The sequence below is a fragment of the Vigna umbellata genome, chromosome 8 (assembly GCF_029865625.1).
Source record: "Vigna umbellata cultivar VRB3 chromosome 8, Vumbellata_1.0, whole genome shotgun sequence".
Classification (NCBI taxonomy): Eukaryota; Viridiplantae; Streptophyta; class Magnoliopsida; order Fabales; family Fabaceae; genus Vigna; species Vigna umbellata.
Genome location: NC_142172.1, coordinates 16,338,196 through 16,359,171, shown reverse-complemented (window position 1 = coordinate 16,359,171; position 20,976 = coordinate 16,338,196). Strand labels below are relative to the sequence as shown.

Genomic DNA, 20,976 nt, shown 5'->3' with positions numbered 1-20,976 from the left:
TGTTCAAAAAAATTTAGGTATCCAAATAATGAGATGGGATTGGTTATAGGCATATAGATATATTCTTGAAGATTAATATACACATATGGCATTAATTGACTTCTATAATTTATTGATAATAGGGAAGTAAAAATGCATTCATATGCGTACAGCTGGCTAAATAATACACACATTTACTTTAATTCTAAAATAAATATTTTTTTTATATTTCTAATAAAATAACACTTATTTTTGTTAATATGGATTAACATATTTAATAATTAAATCATTTATGTTTATTTTCTTCTTAAAATAAGTTCTTTAATCACTACAAGAGATTTTGGTACCAAAATTTTGATAACTAATGCTAGAAATCAATTATAATCCTTTTGATAGTCAAAATATTGTTAAATATGAGTTTAATTCATAAATCAATTATAACTTTTTTATTTATAATAGATATTATTTTAAATATTAATAATATTTAATTTATAAATTAATATATAAATTGGTCATTGTTTTTCTTCACTAAAATTGGTTGTTATTTAAAGATTTTTTATAGTGAATTTTTATAATTTTAATCTTTTAGATTTTTATTTAAATTTTAGTCAATATGTTATTTTTAAATTAAATAAGAGGGGCGACTGCCGATTTATTAAAACATAGTGTTGACAAATGGCATTTCTTAAAAGTACAAGGAAAGTGAATATTTATTGTAAATTAGAAAGAATGTAATTGTTATTTTTCTTAAAATATAAGAAAAATGAATGCTTATTTTAAAAGAGAGTAAATACGAGTATTAAATAAAATGTATTAAAAAGGTAAATGTAATTCCTCTTTATTTAGAGAACATGAAAACTTATCCTTCACTTATCCCCAGTTTAAAAAAAATATTAATGAAATGTAATCATAGGAGCTGGATAAAGACAAGAAATCATTTTAAAACCACCCCTTTAATTTGGTTTTGCGACATGTAATACCTTCATGTTTTTATCTTTTCTCTATGGTGAGAAAATGTATAAAATAACAAAGTAATGCATTTATTGTTTTGGAATTAAGATACTTTATTAGCTTGATTCAACATTAGAATTTTTTATATTTTGAGACTTTTTAAATTAATAAAATTTGTTTATTAAGAATTTTCTAAGATAGTAAAAAAAAATCTCTTGAAATATAACATCATAGTAATAACTTAGTACTTCAAACCTAATATATATATATATATATATATATATATATATATATATATATATATATATATATATATATATATATATATATATATCTTCAACTTATTTTTCTTAATGAAAAATAAAATTCAACCACCACGCAATGTGTCATGTAATAAATTATTAAGAGGGCTTCTGAAATTAGGTCATTTTAAAATGGTGGATGTGATGTGCTTCAGCCATATGCACTCCTTTTAAGTTTTAAAACCCTAGTTGCTGTTTCAAAATTCTTATAGAGTATTCCAACTTGCATGGTATTGGATATGGATGCCTACAATTACAGTATGTTTACTGAACTGGAATAGCTGCCTTACACAACCATATATGCTTTTTTTTAATTTACAAATCACATTTATGCATAAACAAATTCACATCATTCTATATTATTTTTTACATAATTAAAAATAAGATATCGTACAAAAAAATGAATTACCACATCATTTATTTGAATGATCATATTTGAACTTTTTATCCTTTTTTTTATATGCATTTCTATGACTTTGTTCTAATATTTTCCTCTGAAACAAGTGGACTGTAAAATATATTTTCATGTTTCGCAAGTATTCTTCTCCCTGTATGTATGAATAGTGGGAGACAATGATACAAAGAAAACCAAGCATTTAAGACTTAAAAATATCATTATTAATTCCAGCAAGGAAAGCAATACTTAATGTTTGGTTCCTCCTTTTGCTTACCATGTTATCCAAAAATTTAGCTTTGTTTACTTTTATGGATTTGAATGGAAAAACGTGAGAGATGGAGAATGAAGATTGCAGACTTCTCCAGTATTAAAAATTGTTGTCAATCTCACTATATTGTTTTCTTTTCATTTTAGGAGATATTTTATGTAGAAATAAGTTAAATTATTGTGAATATTCAATTTACCCTCCATAAACTAAGAATAAATTAAACTATTGATAAGGATAAAAAAAAAAGCGGAACATTATCCTTTCTGGTATACGTGCTGATGGCAACATTCACAGCCTGAGTTTTGTCTCCGATCCTTAAAAAACACAAATAATTGAACAATATATACCATTTTTACTCATTAATATTCTTCTTCCCTAGAATAGTGAATCAATTAATGTGCCACATCAGTTAATGATATTTATTCTGCTTGAAAATGCCTCTGACTTTTCTGGTTTCTCCAAAGTGCAACATGGACATTTAAGCATGGCAGAAACTAAAATTTGCAGAAGAAGATGCAGACGAAAGTGATAAGTCAGTCGTTTCTCTCTCTCTATATGTATATCATAAGCAAGGGAAATCAATTCATAATCAAACACAAAAAGGATATATATGAACTAGGAAATTGAAGAAAAGATCTCTCTCTATATGTCTAAGAAATAAAAATATATATATATATATATGTCTATAGAAGTTGAGGTGCTTCAAACCCTTGCATCATGTGATTAGCATCCAAAGGGAGAAATGGAAAAGCACCAATCTCAGAAATAAAGCCTTCCAAATCAGTGAAGCCTCCCAAGTAGCCGGCAGAACATTCATCACTGGAACAAACCCCAACCTCTTCTTTGACTTTGTCCCTTGTCACATCCAACCCCCAACACCCTCCATTATTATTCTTCATCGTGATCACTGTATCGTGATATTCTGACACAGTGCTGCTGCTCCTTGAATATTCTTCCTCTCTTTTTGCCCTTGCCTTCTTCTTCTTGCAACATTTTTCTCCGCTTGGTTTCCCAGTTAGCTTCTGCACCAGTTCTCTGAAGTTCTCCACATCGGTCTTGATGATCTCTGGTGCAAATATGTGGATTATGCGGATCTTCGGTTTCGTTTTGGACACCATGTGGGAATCTTTGTGCATGCCTAGGGAAGCTGTGTGAGAGTTGTGTTTCCTAAGCCTCATCATGTTTTCCATGACAAACGTTCAAGTTATACAAGAAGAGGCACATACAATGGAAAATTGGAATATTTGTGTGATTGTTAAAAGGGAAGAAGAAAGGGAATCAGATATATATAGGAGCATGGATTGATGCAAAAGAGAGAGTCAATAAAGTAATCAGAACTCAATGGTCCCTTGATTTCCCACTTTTGATTATTATAGAAAAGAAATATGTTGTTTATATATATATATATATATGTATGTGTGTACTTTATTTATTTATGTATCATACCTTGAGGGAGGAAAAATGGATGTGGACAAATTTTCTTATTCTTGAAATGACCATAGCATAGCATTCCACGTAGATGCAACTTGTTGGTCTTTTATAAAATGGCTAAATACTTATAACCTCAATCATATTCTTTTAGAATTATCAACTCTCATGGAGACACTAATTTAGTCTGATAAGTCAGAAATGAATATATGAACTCCAAATTTGTCAGATAACTTTATTGTTTTGAAGAAAAAAGTTTTGGAGGAGATAAGTTTTTACTAGTATTATTATAACTATTACAGCATGCCATACTAAAAACTATATCTTATACAATGAAAGTTTTATGAAAAACACGTTATTTATTAAGGAAAGGTTTATTCCAATGTTTAACATATAACTGTATTCAAAATTGATGATTTTTGAAGAACTACTTCAGAATGTATTAATTAACACATAAATTTATTAATAACATAAGTGTGACTAATAAATTTTATCAATCATTATGCATCTTTAGCTAGCTTGCTATATTATATTATCAGGCCTCATTGTTAAATTGTTCTTTCGTCTTCTAATCAAGCCACCAAGGCACCAATCATTGCAAAAACTCATATATATTTATCAGATCTCATTCTCCATATATTACATGACAAAAACTCAAGTCCCTTCCACCATAAAACAGCTAAAATGTTGCAAAAATCAGTAACGATCTTCTTGTATGCATCTGGCATTTATATTTTTCTTATACTTAACCAAAATGCCATATACAAATGGACCTCTTTAACCAAATATAGTTTTGAATATTATATACATATATTTATGATACAGATAGGTTTTAGCTATACATGAAATTTGGTTTGAATATTTGGGGTTAGGTATATTGTTACACGAAATGTGTGTGGTTGGAAAATGGAACCCCACACATGTGAATACTTGCATAAATCAACAACAGCTATCAGATATACGTAATCTGGGTTACAGAAGATCAAAATGTACATGCAGCTTTTTACCTATTGCTTCTTTTTTTATCTCTTTCTCCCTTACACTGTATCTTAACTCTGCTCACTTTTATTCTATGTTCACATTACACGTCGCTTTCACTATCTTGGCGTGCAAACTATAAAGTATAAAATCATATGTTTTTTATAAAGAAAAAAGTTACATATAATTTTGAATCTTCTACTTTGTTAAATCTCATGAATTCAGTTTCTTCATTTTGAAATAGAAATATTTTTAAAAAACATGTTCAATTATTGATTTGTTTGTTTCTTACATTTTAGTTAATTCAATTATTCTTTATGATACCTTAAAAATAAGAATTATTACGTTTATGGTTCAAATGCAGTAAAATAATATATATATATATATATATATATATATATATATATATATATATAATATTAAGGGTTGAATTAAAATTATAATTTTTTAAATAAAAAAGTTTTATGTGAATTGATAATACAAAAAGTACGAAGAAAAATAAAAAGATTAAAATTATGTTTATACATTAAGAAGATAAATAAATTTTAGATTAATAAATAGTTTTTAATTTGGGTGCATAATCTTAAACATCCATAATTTTAGACTGTTGCTAGTATATATTATACAGTAATGTTTTATTTAAGAAAATAAAATGAAAATATTACATATGCATGCATACTACTCTCTTTATATAGTTAAGTGGCTGATTATAATTTTGAAACTAATTATGTTTTAAAATCAATAATTTTAAACATACAATTAAACCTATGCAGTGAAATGAAATTATGAATAGATGGATTTCTTTTAAATTATTTTTAAAGATTATATAATATTTAAATTTAATATATATATATATATATATATATATATAATTTATTTTTATTTTACGAAAGTAACGTGAAATATATATTCATTTCAACAAATTATTATATTTTAATATGAAATTCTGTTTATTAAATGATAAACTTGATGTAGAAAGAACATTTTATATGATTTTATAAAATATATAGACAAAATAAATATATATTTTATTAAAAAATAAAATATAATTTTTAGAAATAATTTAAAAGAAAAATGTATAGGATTTTTTTAAAAATTGGTGAACTATCTGGCATTTTGTGTCTCTTGTGGTGTGTCTAAGTCATTCATTGCTGGTACATTCATTTAATTGATAAAGATAAATATCTAAGTTCAAGGTTGCCACTTGTCGTAATTTAGTGAATTTGATGGAACAACACATAATGTTGCTGATTCTATGTGGCTCTTCGCTTATTGACCTTTTCGAACTGTTCATAACACAATCATAATCACAACCTCCAAAGTACTATGTTTCCACATTTTTTTACTTCATTTCAGCCCCACTTTTGGCCACTTTCTACTGGACACTTACATATAATTTCTTTGCATTAAAACACCTGTATTAAAAAATAATATATATTTTATAGATAAGTTTTTAATTGAAAAATGATTAAATTTAAATAACAAAACAATCAAATCAAAAATATTAAATTTATTTTAATTTTAAAAAATATTTTAAATAATTAAATATTTACAAAATAATTATTTTAATTTAAAAAATATATTTAAAAGATAAAATTGGAAAATAAAAAAAGAGACTAATTTCTTTTATATATAGATATATTATATAGATATAATATATATTTATATACAGAAAAGAAAAGAAAGTGGTTATACTGTATGGGAAAGCGTAATGGACACCTAATATTTAAATACAAAAAGAAAACAATCCTAATATAAGATAAACAAATTTGGAGTCACTGGCAGATGTTTGCTTTTACTAATCATTGTGGTTAAGGGTTAAAGAACAATGAGATGTTAAAAGTTTTTATATAAAATTTGAATTTTAATGGTTGTCACTTTTTTAACAGGTTTTTTCAACATTCGCACTTAAAATAATGCATAGGAAATAATACACTTTTGTTTTCGTTTTCTTTAAAGAAATTTAATTTATGAAATACAAAGGAACATACCAAAAAGAAATTGAAGTATGTTTTAAATATTCATCTAACAAAAAGTGTGAAATGAAAATAAAAAGAATGAATATGGATATATATTTACTATTATTGATGAGTCTGTCAATAAAATAATTATTCATAAAGATATAAGTTAATATGATCTAAATTCAATTCGTATACAAAATTTTAAAGAAAATAAATATATTAAAGAGAGAATTCACTAAAATCTAACCTCAATCAACTCGAAATTAAGACCACTGTTTCAATTCAAAATCATAATAAAATAACGAGTTTATGAATTTTTATTTCTCTAACAAACTTCAATTTTTCTTTTCTTTTTATTCTCGTGTCTTGATATGATTTATGCTATTAAGATCATCATTAATTTTAGTATTTTGAAGATAATAGCAAAAGGTTGCTAAATTAATTTATTGAATCATAAATATTGATGAAACTACATGTTAAAGCAATTAAAAAGTAAAATCATAAATATTACGAAGATACAGTTTAGAATATTGACAATTTAGTTTTTAAAAATAATTTTAAATTTTTATAATTTATTTATAATATATTGAAGTATATAAAAAAGTAAAATAAATCATATAAGTGGTGTAATGTAAAAATATTTAAAAAATAATAACATTACAAATAAATAAGTTTATCAGCCTCTTGAAGTATATAATATTGAAGTCATGAAATATATATTGCAAATAGTAAATGGTTACAATAAATTTTTTCATCATAAAAATATCTAAAAACCAATATAAAAGTATTATGCATCATAATTAACATCATATGTAATAAATGTTTATGTGTAAAATGCATAAAGTCTTGGACATTATCATCAATATATTGGTTGGATGATGAGTAAAGTTATACAACTATTTGGTACAATTTGTTACAAGTTAGATCACTCCATTTTCTTTCATCCCTCACCATTACAAAAGTATATGTATATATTTTTTACAGGTTCTAGAAGACAACAACTACACTTATTTCAACATTTTCAGACTAAGAATATTATTTGTTTTGGATTGAAGTAGGTTAATCCAAATCAGGAGTTGTTATTTCTCGGAGAAAGTATAACCTTCAGATATTGAAAAACAGACCTTCTAGATTACAAAATTAATTAATAATTTTATTCACTATAAATTTAAAAAAAGAAAAGAAAATGAACGGAAATAATTAAAACAATGTAATTTTTGTTAGAATTAATTATGAGAAAACATAGTCCAACATTTGAAATAATAAACTTAATAGGAAGCAGAATTGACTAATGTGTCAACCAAAGGTTGAGAAGAGAGAGAAGAATTAGGGTTGAAGAATGAGAAACACGAAAAAGGGATGATTATTTGTACGTGGTAGCAAGTATGGTCTGATGAAAGTGTTCCAATGGCAACCGTGTGATCTTAAGATGATTTTGTAATAAGTGTGATCATCAGCTACAGAAGGACCACATCGTATTCTTTTGTTTGCAGATATGGAACCGTTGGCCACGTGGGCGACGTGTGTGAGTTAGAAGATCATAGAAGTGCAGCAGCAATGTTATGTGCGTGAGTTGTGCCATGTTGTTGTTGTTTGACGTGGTTCCATGTTCACTGTTCGTGCATTTGCACTTCCTTTCTTTTCCTTAGCTGGAATCTCTTTTTCCAGTGCACGCGCTACATCACTCTCTATTGGATAATTATGAAATTCCAATATATAAAATCGACTTTAATTATAATAAATTGATTTTTTATTTGCTTTTAAGTCTTAAAATAAAAATATCTTTTTATCAAGGTTTTTTGTATAAATTATTTACTTAATTACTTGCAGAAACATATACAATTCTGATTTTTTTTTACATTAAAATAATAAATAATTTTGAGTTGCTGAATTATATTGTGACTCTTGGATAGAGGTTGTAGTGCTATTTTAATTTGGCTTTTAAAATTATAAAATCATATTTATTTAATAGTTTTATGCATACTATTGTATTATTGATGCAAAACAAAGTAAAAATCAATTGAAATTTATTCAGATTTAAAAATATTAATTACAACTTTTTCAGGATTCAATAACTTTTAAATTTTTTTAACAAACATAGAAATGTAACCTTTCCATCTTCACCTTTCTAAAATTCTATTTTAATCATAGAAAAAGTAAGGATTTTCTACTCTATCAGAAGCAAATTGAACTTAATAATCCACCATAATTAATTATGCAATTCCATTTGTGTAATATATATATATATATATATATATATATATATATATATATATATATATATATATATATATATATATATATATATAGGTTTGCTAACGCGCGTACGCCTGTTTTTCAGTTGGTACATTTTAGCAATGTGTACCGGGTTTTAGTAGACAAAAATATCCTTATATATCATGGATTCTAAGTTTTAAGGTTAAGGGTATTTTAATAATTTTCATTCTCAAAACTAAAAAAAAAAAAAGAAACCCCCCAAACCCTTACTCACCTCTCTCATTCCTCTCAACTCTTTTTCTTTCCTCTTTCTCACTCCAATCTTTTCTCTGTCATCTCTACTATAACCCCAATTGAAAAAAATCAGAAACACTTGCCGTTAAACAATCTTACAAAAAAAATGATTTTATAATGAGTTTTCATCTTATAATTTTGTTTTATCTAATTTTATCCAATTTTCACAAGCATAAAGGAATTGGTAATTGACCTGAAAAAAATCAGAAATACTCGCTGTTAAACAATTTCTTACAAAAAATGATTTTATAATGAGTTTTTATTTTATAAATTTTGTCTTATCTAATTTTCACAAGCATAATGACATCAAAGGAATTGGTAATTAGCTTGGAAAAAAATAAAAAACACTCAATTGTTAAACAATTTCTTACAAAAAATGACTTTATAATGAGTTTTCATTTTATAATTTTTGTCGTATATAATTTTATCTAATTTTCACAAGTATAATGACATCCGAAAGAATTGGTAATTGGCTTGGATGGGTTTTTTTAGAGAGATTATGATTCAACAAATATAGATGATGAAATTATAGAGGTTAGTGAAGATGGTGAAATTGAAGAGATTTTGAATGAACTCAACTCTTTACAAAGGCAATTTTTTAAAGGCAAGTGTTTCTGATTTTTTCATTTGGGGCTACAGTAGGGATGAGAGAGAAAATGTTGGAGTGAGAGAGATGAAAGAGAAAGGATTAAGAGGAATGAGAGAGGTGAGTAAGGGTTTGCGGGTTTTTTTTTTTTTTAAGTTTTGAGAATGAAAATTATTAAAATACCTTTAACCTTAAAACATGGAATCCATAATATATAAGAGTATTTTTGTCTACTAAAATCCGGTACACATTGCTAATACCAACTGAAAAACAGGCGTACACGCGTTAGCAAACCCCATATATATATATATATATATATATATATATATATATATATATATATATATATATATATATATATATATATATATATATATATATATATATATATATATATATATATATATAATAAAGTTAATTAAATGAAAAAGGGTTAAAAATTATAAATGACTAAGTCGATTAATAAATATAATCACTCGTCGAATTGCATTGGAAATATTTTAATGTTTTTTTTTCACTTTGATGATAGGGTTTAAATTTTAATGTGGGGTGCTAATAGTAGGCTTCTGTTCAAGTGTCATTCTTTAAGATATCTTTCTTTATGCACTCCACCTTTTCTTCTACACGTCCATATTTTTAAATTCCTATTTTTTCCTTTTTAACACAAATAGAATAATAAAAATGTCGTTTCAGATTACAAATTCTGGAATATATATAATTTTGAATAGCTTATCCAAAATTATGTAATTAATGGTTATTTTACATAGCTTCAAAACGTATTTAATTATATTTTGAAATGGTTGTTTCTAACACTACAAAAAAGAAAGGCATTACCGAAGGCCAAAAGCCCTCGGAAAAAGTCCAAAACCGTCGGTAGAAGACATTTACAGACGGCTTATCGATGGCCAAAAAGCCCTCGGTAATACCCTTGTCGCTAACATTTACTGAGGGCTTTCGCCCTTCGGTAATTACCGAAGGGCAGAAGCCTTCGGTAATCAGCGTACGTGGGTAATGCACACTGCACCAGAAATGCACATGAAATGCACACTGCACCAGAAAAAGACTTTGAAAATGGTGGTTTCAAACCCAAAAATGCTTGGAAGTGTTTCAACAGCTAAAGTGATGCTTCAAGCAAGTTTATATCATGAATTTGAAGGTGTGCAATCACTTAAACAATAAAGATAAAGACTACACCAGAAAATCAGTGGTCTACTTTCAATTTTAGGCAAAATTTGGTGGTTTAAAGGGTGATTTTGCACAAACACGTTTGGACACATAATTTGATGTTTTGAGCAACTTTGTATCATCAATTTGGATGTGTTTAAACACTCAAACAGCCAACAAACACACTGCAGCAGAAAATCACTAGTTCACTTCCAATTTTAGGCAAAAGTGATGGTTTAGGAAGTCATTTTTCATAATGGCTCAAATTTGACCAAATTAATAGTGCATACAAGTTCCAAATGACAAAATAAAATTGCACAAATGGTAAAAATGCGCTGAAACAATCAGATTCATCAAACCACCCTTGCTGCAGCCAATTATGCAGCATTTTTTACACCATATTTGCACCAGAATTGAAAACAAATATTAGAATCAAATTGGACAGCACAAACAAAGCTTATGGAAGTCCTAATTCACTACATCTACCTGCAGAATATTAGTTACGAGATGTTTAAAGACATAAAACACATGCAAGGATATCAATCACGGTGAAAAGATTGATTACAATATGCGACAACACTTTGCTAATGGATTTGAAGCAACTTAGATATGCTTTTTGCATTTTATGGATTAATACAAGTTGCCACTACTTCAGACATGTGTAATAACATCAAATGAAAGTGTTCAAATGTTGAGAACAACAAAATGTGCACTGGAATAGGTTTTCGATATTCCACCAGAAATGAAAATTATGTGTAGATTTTGAAAACCAGAATAACTTTTTTTATGCTTTAGCTTATATCATCCAGGCTAGACATTGCCTCATTGCCATTTATGGATTGATATATTGGTAGACATGCATCTAAACACAGATTTCCAAAGAAAACACAGAAAATAAAGGCTGGAACAGAATCAACACTTCATGACAGAAAAGTCACTGCACATAAGGCACATGACTTTAGACAAAACTGGAAAATGAATATGCAAGCTGGAATTCAAGTCAAGCAAACGAAATTCACTGCTTAAAATGATGAAGAAACACTAAGGAACACTGGAAGTACAAGCACAACAAGTACAAACACGATTTAAACCAATTTGTCACCTTTTTAGTACACTTTTTTAGGTTCTAACAACTCAAAATTTGAGTTTTAGGTAATTGATTGCTTCTGAGTACTTTCAAGCTTAGTTTAGTGTATTTACACTTTCTACAGTCATTTCCATTGATAGCTAGCTGTTTGAATCATTATAACATAGAATGAGGTGTGTAGTTGTTTAATTTGCTACCTTATTAGCTGTTATAAGGTCAAATTTTGGAATATACTATTTCTATGCCAAATAATAACTCAAAATACTTTGTTTTGATGATTTAAAGTTGTTCTAAAATTCTAATTTGACTTATAACCACTGTTGTGCAATTTCACAACTCAAAACCTCAATTTACAATTCATTTTTCCTAGTGCAAAGTTGAATCCACACTCTGATTTTTCAATTTCTGCATTTGTAATTGGTTTGGGGTTGTAACAAAAGCTAGGTTGTGATTTGAATTGAAACATGTGAAAAAGAAACATTATACAGCTGCTAAAAGGCATTTACGCTAATGGTTTGATCATGAGCACACTCTTTTCGGGCAAAAATTTATTGATTCTAATGCTTGAGACAAGTGTATTTGATACATTCATACAGGTTCCAAGTGCTAACAATCGGAAATTATCACTGAATCTCAAAAAGAGTAGTTGAGTTGATCATTTTGCTAGTTTTATCATTGTTTCTGTGTTTTGTAGAGCTTTGCACCGTGCTTTAGTCTTTGAGTGGTTTTAGGTCACTTCATATCTCCTAGTTGATAGTCTGCACCTAGGTCTAGTTGATTAGTCTCTTAGCAACATCGAAGGTCAAACCCTTGTGTAAGTCTTTATGACCTTGTTGCACCATTAATTTTCCTTTTTGCCTAATCATATTTCAGTTTTAGCTTACAGAACCAGGGGCACATTCAAACCTTTGATTTCTATGTAAAAAACTGTTATGTTAACTCTTATGACTTGAATATGTACAGAGACCTCTCTTACAACAACCTCACTGGTTCGTTGCCTAGAATCTTGGGAAGAACTAACTACATCTTTAATTACAAGATTTGGGGGAAACATAGGTGTACGTTGAGAAACTGGCAGCATTAAGGCAGAAAGGGAATGTGAAGGAATATATTGAGGATTTTAAAAGATTAATAAACAACCATCTGAGTTGATAGACTAACACCTATTGGGCTATTTCTTTGTTAGATTGCAGGGAGATATAAGGAGCCAGATTAGACCCACAACCCCAAACATTTGTTGAAATGAAGATTGCCAGGGACGTTAAGGAGGTCACCAAAGATTCTCGCAGCAATAGGGGGCAGCCAGCTGGAGCAGCCAATCAGCTGGAAGGTATCAGGGAGGTTATGGGGTTATTTTAGGCACAGAAGTGTTCATAGGAACCAAAACCAGACGTAGTACGAGGAGTAACCTTAATACAACATGAAAGGAAGGAAATAGTACGACTAGAGGTTCCAAGATGGGCAGTAACAATGGAAGTAATATCAGATATAGGAGGTTAAGACTATGTCAACTACTAGCAAAATCCTATAACTATTATTAAAGAGAAAAGAATTGAAAGAGCTTATCAGCAGAATTGTAACAATTGTGACAATACTGGTGAGAGACATAAGTATAATAATCAAAATAATCTTCATATAGGGAGCGGTAATCATCCATAGTCTCCTCCTTCTGTGGTCTTAGTTCATCATGCTAAAAGTTCCAACTTATTAACAACAGAAATATCTGTATTTATGTCCTCCAAAAACAATGCACAAAAAGTTTGTTCTACAGCAACTAATGACCATCCTCAATATGAAATCAAATGCATAACAAACAAGATACAGATTACAAGTATATAATTATTTATACATGTCAACACAGACACACCTTTAGAATCACAGAAATAATACAAATATCAAATTACAGAGTAAAATTTGGATATCACTTGTGCTCTGGTTCATAAAGGATGAGGAAAACTTTAATGGCAATAAAGGAGGGCAATAAAAATAGAAAACCTTTTGATGGAGAGTAACCCTGCCTAAGCTTCATTTCATTTTCCAGTAAAAATAACAATACCACGACCCAATGAATAAATAAACAGGAAAGGAGTGAAGATTGCTTACTTGTTAGAGTAAAGGCAAAGGGATTTTTCAGCTGCTGCGCTAATAGGCACTTCTCTTTTCCTTTACTGTCCTGTGTTCCAATCTCCCTATCATTTTCTTTTACTGCTTCGACTCCTCCCAGGTTTCGTCTTCTGATATGAAAAAAGGGCAGCAAGCCATCAAATTGATATCAAATGATTAAATACCCATCAAGCAAACACAAAACTTACCTCGCACTACAGAACACCCAATTCGAGGGAAGCCCCTGCACATCGCCAGCTCTGAACACAAGCCTCACGCGCACAGCCACGAACCACCACTCCTATGGCGCCAAAGCGTAATGACAACGAAACACCACCCCTGTGGCTACCCTACCCACAACGGCACGAAGAACCTCGATGAGACCGAACAGAAAGGACAGGCGCACAATGCCACCAGACAGACAGAGGTAGACGAGAAAGGTAGACGAGATAATGGAAGCACAAACGAAAATGAAGCCACGAGAGAGGTAGACGAGAGAATGGAAGCACGAAGTAAAACGATGGCAGACGTAGACGAGAGAGGTAGGGCAGGGAGGTTTTCACAATTTCAGGAAATTGGGGACGACCTCGACGAATAGATTTAATGGGTCGAGCCTATTACCGAAGGACACACATCCCTCGCTATTGTCTTCCTGACCTTCGGTAGTTTAATTTCACTAAGCCCGTCGGTACTTCTCTTTGTGGCCGTCGGCACCTCACTTTTACAGACGGCCTCAAGGCCTTCGGTATTAAGCCGCCGGTAATTAGCTAATTTCTTGTAGTGTAAACTATTTAACTCCATTTTGGAATGTATAATTTAAAAAATATAACTTTTAGGTTATGCATTTTGAAACATTCCTAACCTCTTATTTGTTATCTAGTTTTCTTTTTCTTTGTTCTTTTCAACATATCTAAAATATTGAAAAGTATAATTCCAAAATAGATATTTTTGGAATGTCTTATATGGATTATGTAAATGATGCTTATATTAAATAATTCCTAAATGCGCATTTTAAAATTCCTTTTAACAATAATTATGAATAGTCATTCTTGAAAATGTTTATCCATGATTTTGACAAAATCCAATACACGAAGAAAATATGTGGTGTAGAAAGAAAATCTTGTTTTTGAAACACCGACCTTCCCTGATGCCATGTTTGGACCTTGGGCCCATATAGGATAATTAAAAGACCAAAAAGATGTAATTTTGATATTTCTCTTCCGCAATTACTTAATTGAGAATTTTATTAATTACAAGTATTATATTTGTACTGATAGTGTCTTATTAAAAAAATTGATAAAACTTTTGTTTTTCATTTTTAAAAATTGATAAAGTTGAATTGATCACTCTCAATATCAACATTATCGTTCCAATTAAATATATTTTTAGTTTTTAAACTTACGATTTCATAACAATTACATCCTCATACTTTATTAATGTACAGATTACATTTTCATGAGCTAACCGATGTTAAAGATTTACTGACAAACAAGTAAGTAGTTTAAAAGGGTTTGAACATGTTGTTGACACGAGTAATTTTTGAAAAAAAAAATACTTTCTTTGTTTTTTCATTCTTTTCTTTTACATATTTTTTTTCTCTTTTTTCTTTCCCTTTATTATTTCTCGTCTTCTTCTTTGGCAATCTTCCTTTCTATACTTAGGATGCTCCCTTACCTTCCTCTTCGTCTTTTTTTCTGAACCACACTAATTGATATGCATAGAAAAAGAAACCCCTCATGTGAGAGACAATGTGAGGAAAGAGAATGATTACTTAACTAATTCATTTAATCATGATTTTTTGGTTTTTGTTTTTGATTAATTGATTGAATTGTTATTTCAATTTCCATCTTAAATTGCCGAATTTAACGTCACACATGCTCCATCGCAATCCTCCATCACAGCACAACATTCATCATCAATGCACAAGCCTAACCAAATTTTATCATCATCTCTCATGCAAACAACAAACGAACGTAAGAAAAAGTTACATCATCTCTCATATAACTTTTTAGAGAATAAGTAATTATCCTTTGTAAATATGTTGACCCAAAAACGAAACTTAAATTAACAATAACTATTGACGACGTGAAGAAGCACATCAAGAAAAACAAAACAATGACTATTATAGAGACTTAGTGGATGTTAACACTCAAGTTACGTTAACTTCTAAACTGTTAAGAGCAATTCTAGAATAGTTACTTGTCATTTAGTATATAAATAAGTTTATTTTGTATTTTATAAGACTGATAAATGGTGAAACAATTCATACATTTTGAAACGTCGCAAACAGGAAAAATGATTAACTCAGTGTTGATTTTTGCAATTTGGATAACTGCTTTCATTTTATGTTACAAATTCTTTATTTTTCTGAATAATTTATTTTTTGCAATTTACTTTAGTGTTCTTACTATTTTATCGATCATCATATCTACTATTTTGAATTTGATCATTTTTATTGTTCATTTCATCCATTGTCATCACATTCCATCTCCATATTCACTAAAAATCTAAAATAAATAAAAAATATTAATTTGTTATGGCATGAGATTCATGCTAAGATCCAAGAAAACAATCAAATTGCGAAATTGGTGCATTAAATTAATAATCTTCACGTCAAATTCGTTATTTACATTAATACCAAAACTTAAAAATAGACGAAAAAATAGAGACAATTTAGTTATAAAAGAAAGTAGAAAATTAATCCGACACTTATTTAAGAAACACAACCATGTGTATAGACGTTTAAATTCATTCAACATCACTCTTATACATCTTTAAAAAAAAACTTAACGTCTTTAAATGAAGAAGATGTATTTTATATATTACTAAATTATAAGAATAAATTATATATATATATATATATATATATATATATATATATAAAGAAAAACAAATCCTAATTTTAAAAGAAAATTAACTATTAAAAGATAGTTAACCCATTATAATTCTCTAACACCAAACACTAAACTGTCTTGTCGCCTATCAATTAGAGAGGAAAGAAACGTGAAACTTTTTCCTCCTGTCTCGCACACATAACTTGTTGGATACAAACAAAGTCTCACATCTTTTTGGAGTGGTACCAAAAGCAAATCAGGACTTAGCCCAAAGCGGACAATATCTTACTAATGGGGAGAGATCTATGGATATGTGTATATTAAACCCACACAACATCTGGTATCAGAGCCCATGGTTCAAGTCTAGTGACCGGGCTCAGACGAGTACGTATGTTGGGTACAAATAAAGTCTCACATCGAATAAAATAAAAGATGGATTACTAATGGGAAGATATATGGATATGCGTGTATATTAAACCCACACAACAATGGATGTTAACGCGCGTGAACGGATATCAACGTCCGTTTTTAAGAAGAGAAATGAGGAGATCGGTGTTAGCCTTGTGGCCGACGTGGGTCATGGTGGTGGTGCTGCTGAGAGAGTTGTGAGAAGAGAAATGAGGGGTGTGGTGGTGGGACTTGTGATCCACGTGGTGGACGGTGGAGGTGGTTCCAGGAAGGGGATAATAAGCTGCAGTAGGATTATCTGTCTGTATGTATGTTCTGTTTCTTCTTTCTTAACATATCTAACTATAGTTTTCTGCTAACGGAGAGGAGCGGATTTTAGTTGCCACTCTTGATCTTAATCAGTGCTTGAGCCTTCCTGATGAAATTATGGGGTTGAAGCCTGAGGTATTTTCCTATCTCCTGATGTCCAAACTTGTATGCTTGTTTTTGCCTAGTAGAGGTTTTGAGTTTTGACACGAAAACTGACAAATCGTCTTTATGCTTTCTGATTTTGTACAGTGCCACCGTGTAACTGTTTAAGTGTTTCACTGTTATAGGTCACTGGAACTTATGTTACCAGGGCATACCTCAGTAATGTATGTGTTGCTGAAGAGTTGCACAGAAATGGGTTGGGTTATGCACTTCTTGAAGTGTCAAAGTTAGTAGCCTATGATTGGGTTAAGAATCCAAAAAACGCTTAGCTACTACGTTGATGTTGCTATCGTTTCTCCTGTCTTTAAAAAAGATCAATTGATGTGCACATACGAAGAATGCTAACAGTATATTCCCAACTACAGTTCTTCTAATACATCCTCTTTTATTGTTTAAAATATTCGAAATACTGAATCACGAACGAGGCTCAAGTAAGTTTCATAAATTTAAAAAATAATATAGTGTATTCAACATAGTATTTTACATCGTAATCTTTGTTTTGATAAGGATTTATTTATTTATTTATAATTTATTTACATTCTCTGTGTGTGTGCGCGGACGAAGAAGAGAGGAAGAAAGAAAGTGAGAAGGGAGTTTGTGTGTAATAAGAGAAAAGTAAAGGGGTGTAGGGAGACATGAAACAAACAGATATGGGGAAAAGAAGTAAGAGTTGAAAGATGAAAAAAACGGATCTGGTGAGACTTGGAGAGGTGGTAATCTGGAAAAAGATAAACTGAAACTTGAAAAAGAAGGGTGAGACTGCACAGTAAAAATGGGTGAATGAAAATGAATAGAAATTTAGGATTTCAGAATAAAGTAAATAATAGGATTAAAAAGTAAAAAAAAACTAATTTTATAATTAAAAAAATTTTGTAGAGGATTGAAAAGGTAGAGGGAGCAAGGATGGTGGAAGGAGCAACACCCCCACAACCATAACTACCATGTCTACATACAGTAGTTACCATTAAAACCACTTTATTCACAAATTGTTAAGTAACATGCTCTCTATATAATATAAAATCTTTAACTTTATAATTTGTGGATTAAAAAAATATCATTAAAAGATAAAACTCTACTGTGAATGGTTAAGTCAGCTTTTTTAAATGGAAATTAACCATCCACGCAGATAATAAACATTTAGTACAAATAATATAAATTAATAAGAAGGAAAATACAAATAAAAGAGAGAGGAAAAAAAATACTAAATAATTATTTATTAAGCAGACATGACTATTTAATTAAGTAGGCACAGAAAAAGACTTTAAACTGAATTAGGTTCATTTAATTTGATGCGCCTATTTTGCCGTTAAATTTGGAATTTTGTAAAGCCGACTATGGAATCATATGAATTTATTTAAGATCAAAACTACAAAAAATTATTAAATTAGTGTAATTTGACTACTTTTTTTATTAAAATTGAAAAAAAAAAGTTATGCACGTAAATAAATCATGCCAAAAGCAATTCCATACTCGACTTTTGTGTTGAACATTTTTATTTTCAACATCTTAGTTTCACGATTTCTAAATATTTCAATACAGTTCATGTTTGTATGCATAATTTTTAAATTATTTTTTGGTAGAGTTGTATTTTTATGCACCATTTTTTATTTTTGAGTTTTTATTTATGGAATTATGTTTACATCCATGACTTTTGATTTTTTTTTTAACAGAAGACTTTTTAAGAAGTTAAAAAAATATTTAACATGAAAATCATGTATTAAAGTACAATTTTTTTTAAGTCATGCTTCCGATCATATATTAAAACAAACATTAACTTTTAATAATAAAGTTAAATTTTCTCCAATACCAACTACTAAAACAAGAAAAACAATGTCTTATGAACAACTTTATGTTTCAATGTTAATAACATAAAATGAAATTAATGATGTTAGGTTATCGTATATTATGTGACGAAAATTATTAAACAGAAAAAAAATACAAAATATAGATAGGTGATTTTAATTTATAAATGGTAAGTATTTAGATTAAATGGACGATTATCACGTAAATTTAAGAAATTTGTTTGTTATCACTTTAATTAGTTGAAACTGATGTTCTACTTAAATAATATTGTAAGTGTGAAAGATGAATAAATTTTTTAATAATTACAAACTAATTAAAAAATATTTTTTATTTAAGAAACTCTCTTGAAATCATCACAATTATAGAAATTGCACCACATGGAGACGATATTTAGTTACTTTTCAAATAATTTAATTCCTCCTCTTTGTATATGTTAATGTTTAAAAATATTTGGTTTTTTATATTTTATATTAAGATAATATCCTAAAATATTTAATTTTAACTTATTATATTATTTCCAGAATAATGACCATGATTATTTAACTTAATGAAGCTATTCTAAATCATGTTTGACTAATACTATTATTTTTATGTACTTCAAGTAACTTTTTATTTTTAAACATTAGCTGAATCTTTTCTGTTTTATTGACCTTATGGAACTTATTAAAATTGTGTTTTGTGCCCTTTTAAATGAGATTCATATTGTTATATTATAAGATATAAATCAAAATAATAAAAATATGTCGTTCACTTAAGCCTCTTATTTTTATTTTAGATTTGATTAAAAAAATATTTTAAGTTGTCTCCTAAGATTAATAATAGAATAGACAACATTTTAAAACCATTAACTAATTAAACTAAACTATTAATTAAAATACTTTATATAAATAAAAGTTACAATATTTTTAAATTAATTAGCATTGTAAATTATAATATCCTAAATATATTTTTATCAATATAAAATAATTAATTTTGAAATAAAATACCATTTAAACTTTTTCTATCATTTTTAATATATTAAATGTGTTAAAGAATAATTTTACCAAACACTTGTATTTTGTAGCTAGTTAATTTTTTTTTCATATTTCTTCTCGTTTTATTCATTTAGCTTTTGCCAAACATTGTCTAAAATTACAAAGTTAATATACTAATTATTTATTTTGGGTTCACTAGTTTATGTTTGAATTAATTAGTTCATACTCCACCTATATAGTCTTTAATAAATATCCTTGTTCTGGTAACTGTCCTAAATGAAACTCCATTTCAAAAAAATAGAAATCAAAAAACATTTTTAACAGTTAAAAAACTTTATCTAAATAATTGTTGTGGTAAAGTTATATATGTTCTTACATGTTTATCCTTCTATATATTAACGAAAGTTAGCAGTTGCAGTGGTAATTAACTTTTATAATTTTTTCAATGAAATGTAAAAATGAAGAAGATATGACTAAACTTTGAGTAAAGGTATCATGACACCATTTAACACATAACATAAAGGTAAAAGTGTAAACTTTTGTATGTTTTTAAGAATAAAAAGTAAAAAAAAATGTAAAATTTGAATGTAAAAAATTTAGGTGGGTAAAAAATTATTACTCTTCAACTTTTATTGCAAAAAGAACTTTTCTCTCTTTCCCACTTCCTCTGTTTTCTCTGTATCTTCTTCCATGCTCTCTGTTTCTTGTCCTCTAAACTACTTTTAAAATTATTCTTAGTCTTCAAATTTAAGAAGATAACCTTTTAATATA

General features: G+C 28.5%; 1 protein-coding gene across 3 annotated transcripts; it reads right to left on the bottom strand.

Annotated features, from left to right (window-relative positions):
* Nucleotides 1-2,196: 2,196 nt before the first annotated feature.
* Nucleotides 2,197-14,507, bottom strand: LOC124838801 (VQ motif-containing protein 17-like). Of its 3 annotated transcripts, none has more exons than XM_088095635.1 (3): nt 13,925-14,507; nt 13,716-13,846; nt 2,197-3,035 (listed from the first exon to the last, which is right to left on the bottom strand). In XM_088095635.1, exon 3 carries the CDS (start codon nt 3,031-3,033, stop codon nt 2,581-2,583), a length of 453 nt encoding a protein of 150 aa, XP_087951761.1. In that variant the 5' UTR covers nt 3,034-3,035; nt 13,716-13,846; nt 13,925-14,507; the 3' UTR covers nt 2,197-2,580. The 3 variants fall into 3 exon arrangements, with proteins under 3 accessions (XP_087951761.1, XP_087951759.1, XP_047170448.1); XM_088095633.1 differs by having other exon boundaries at nt 2,198-3,044; XM_047314492.2 differs by lacking the exons at nt 13,716-13,846; nt 13,925-14,507 and having other exon boundaries at nt 2,200-4,628.
* Nucleotides 14,508-20,976: the final 6,469 nt, after the last annotated feature.

Coding starts and splice junctions, on each gene's coding strand:
- LOC124838801 (XM_047314492.2), bottom strand. CDS start 3,087: ATGGAAAACATGATGAGGCTTAGGAAACACAACTCTCACACAGCTTCC.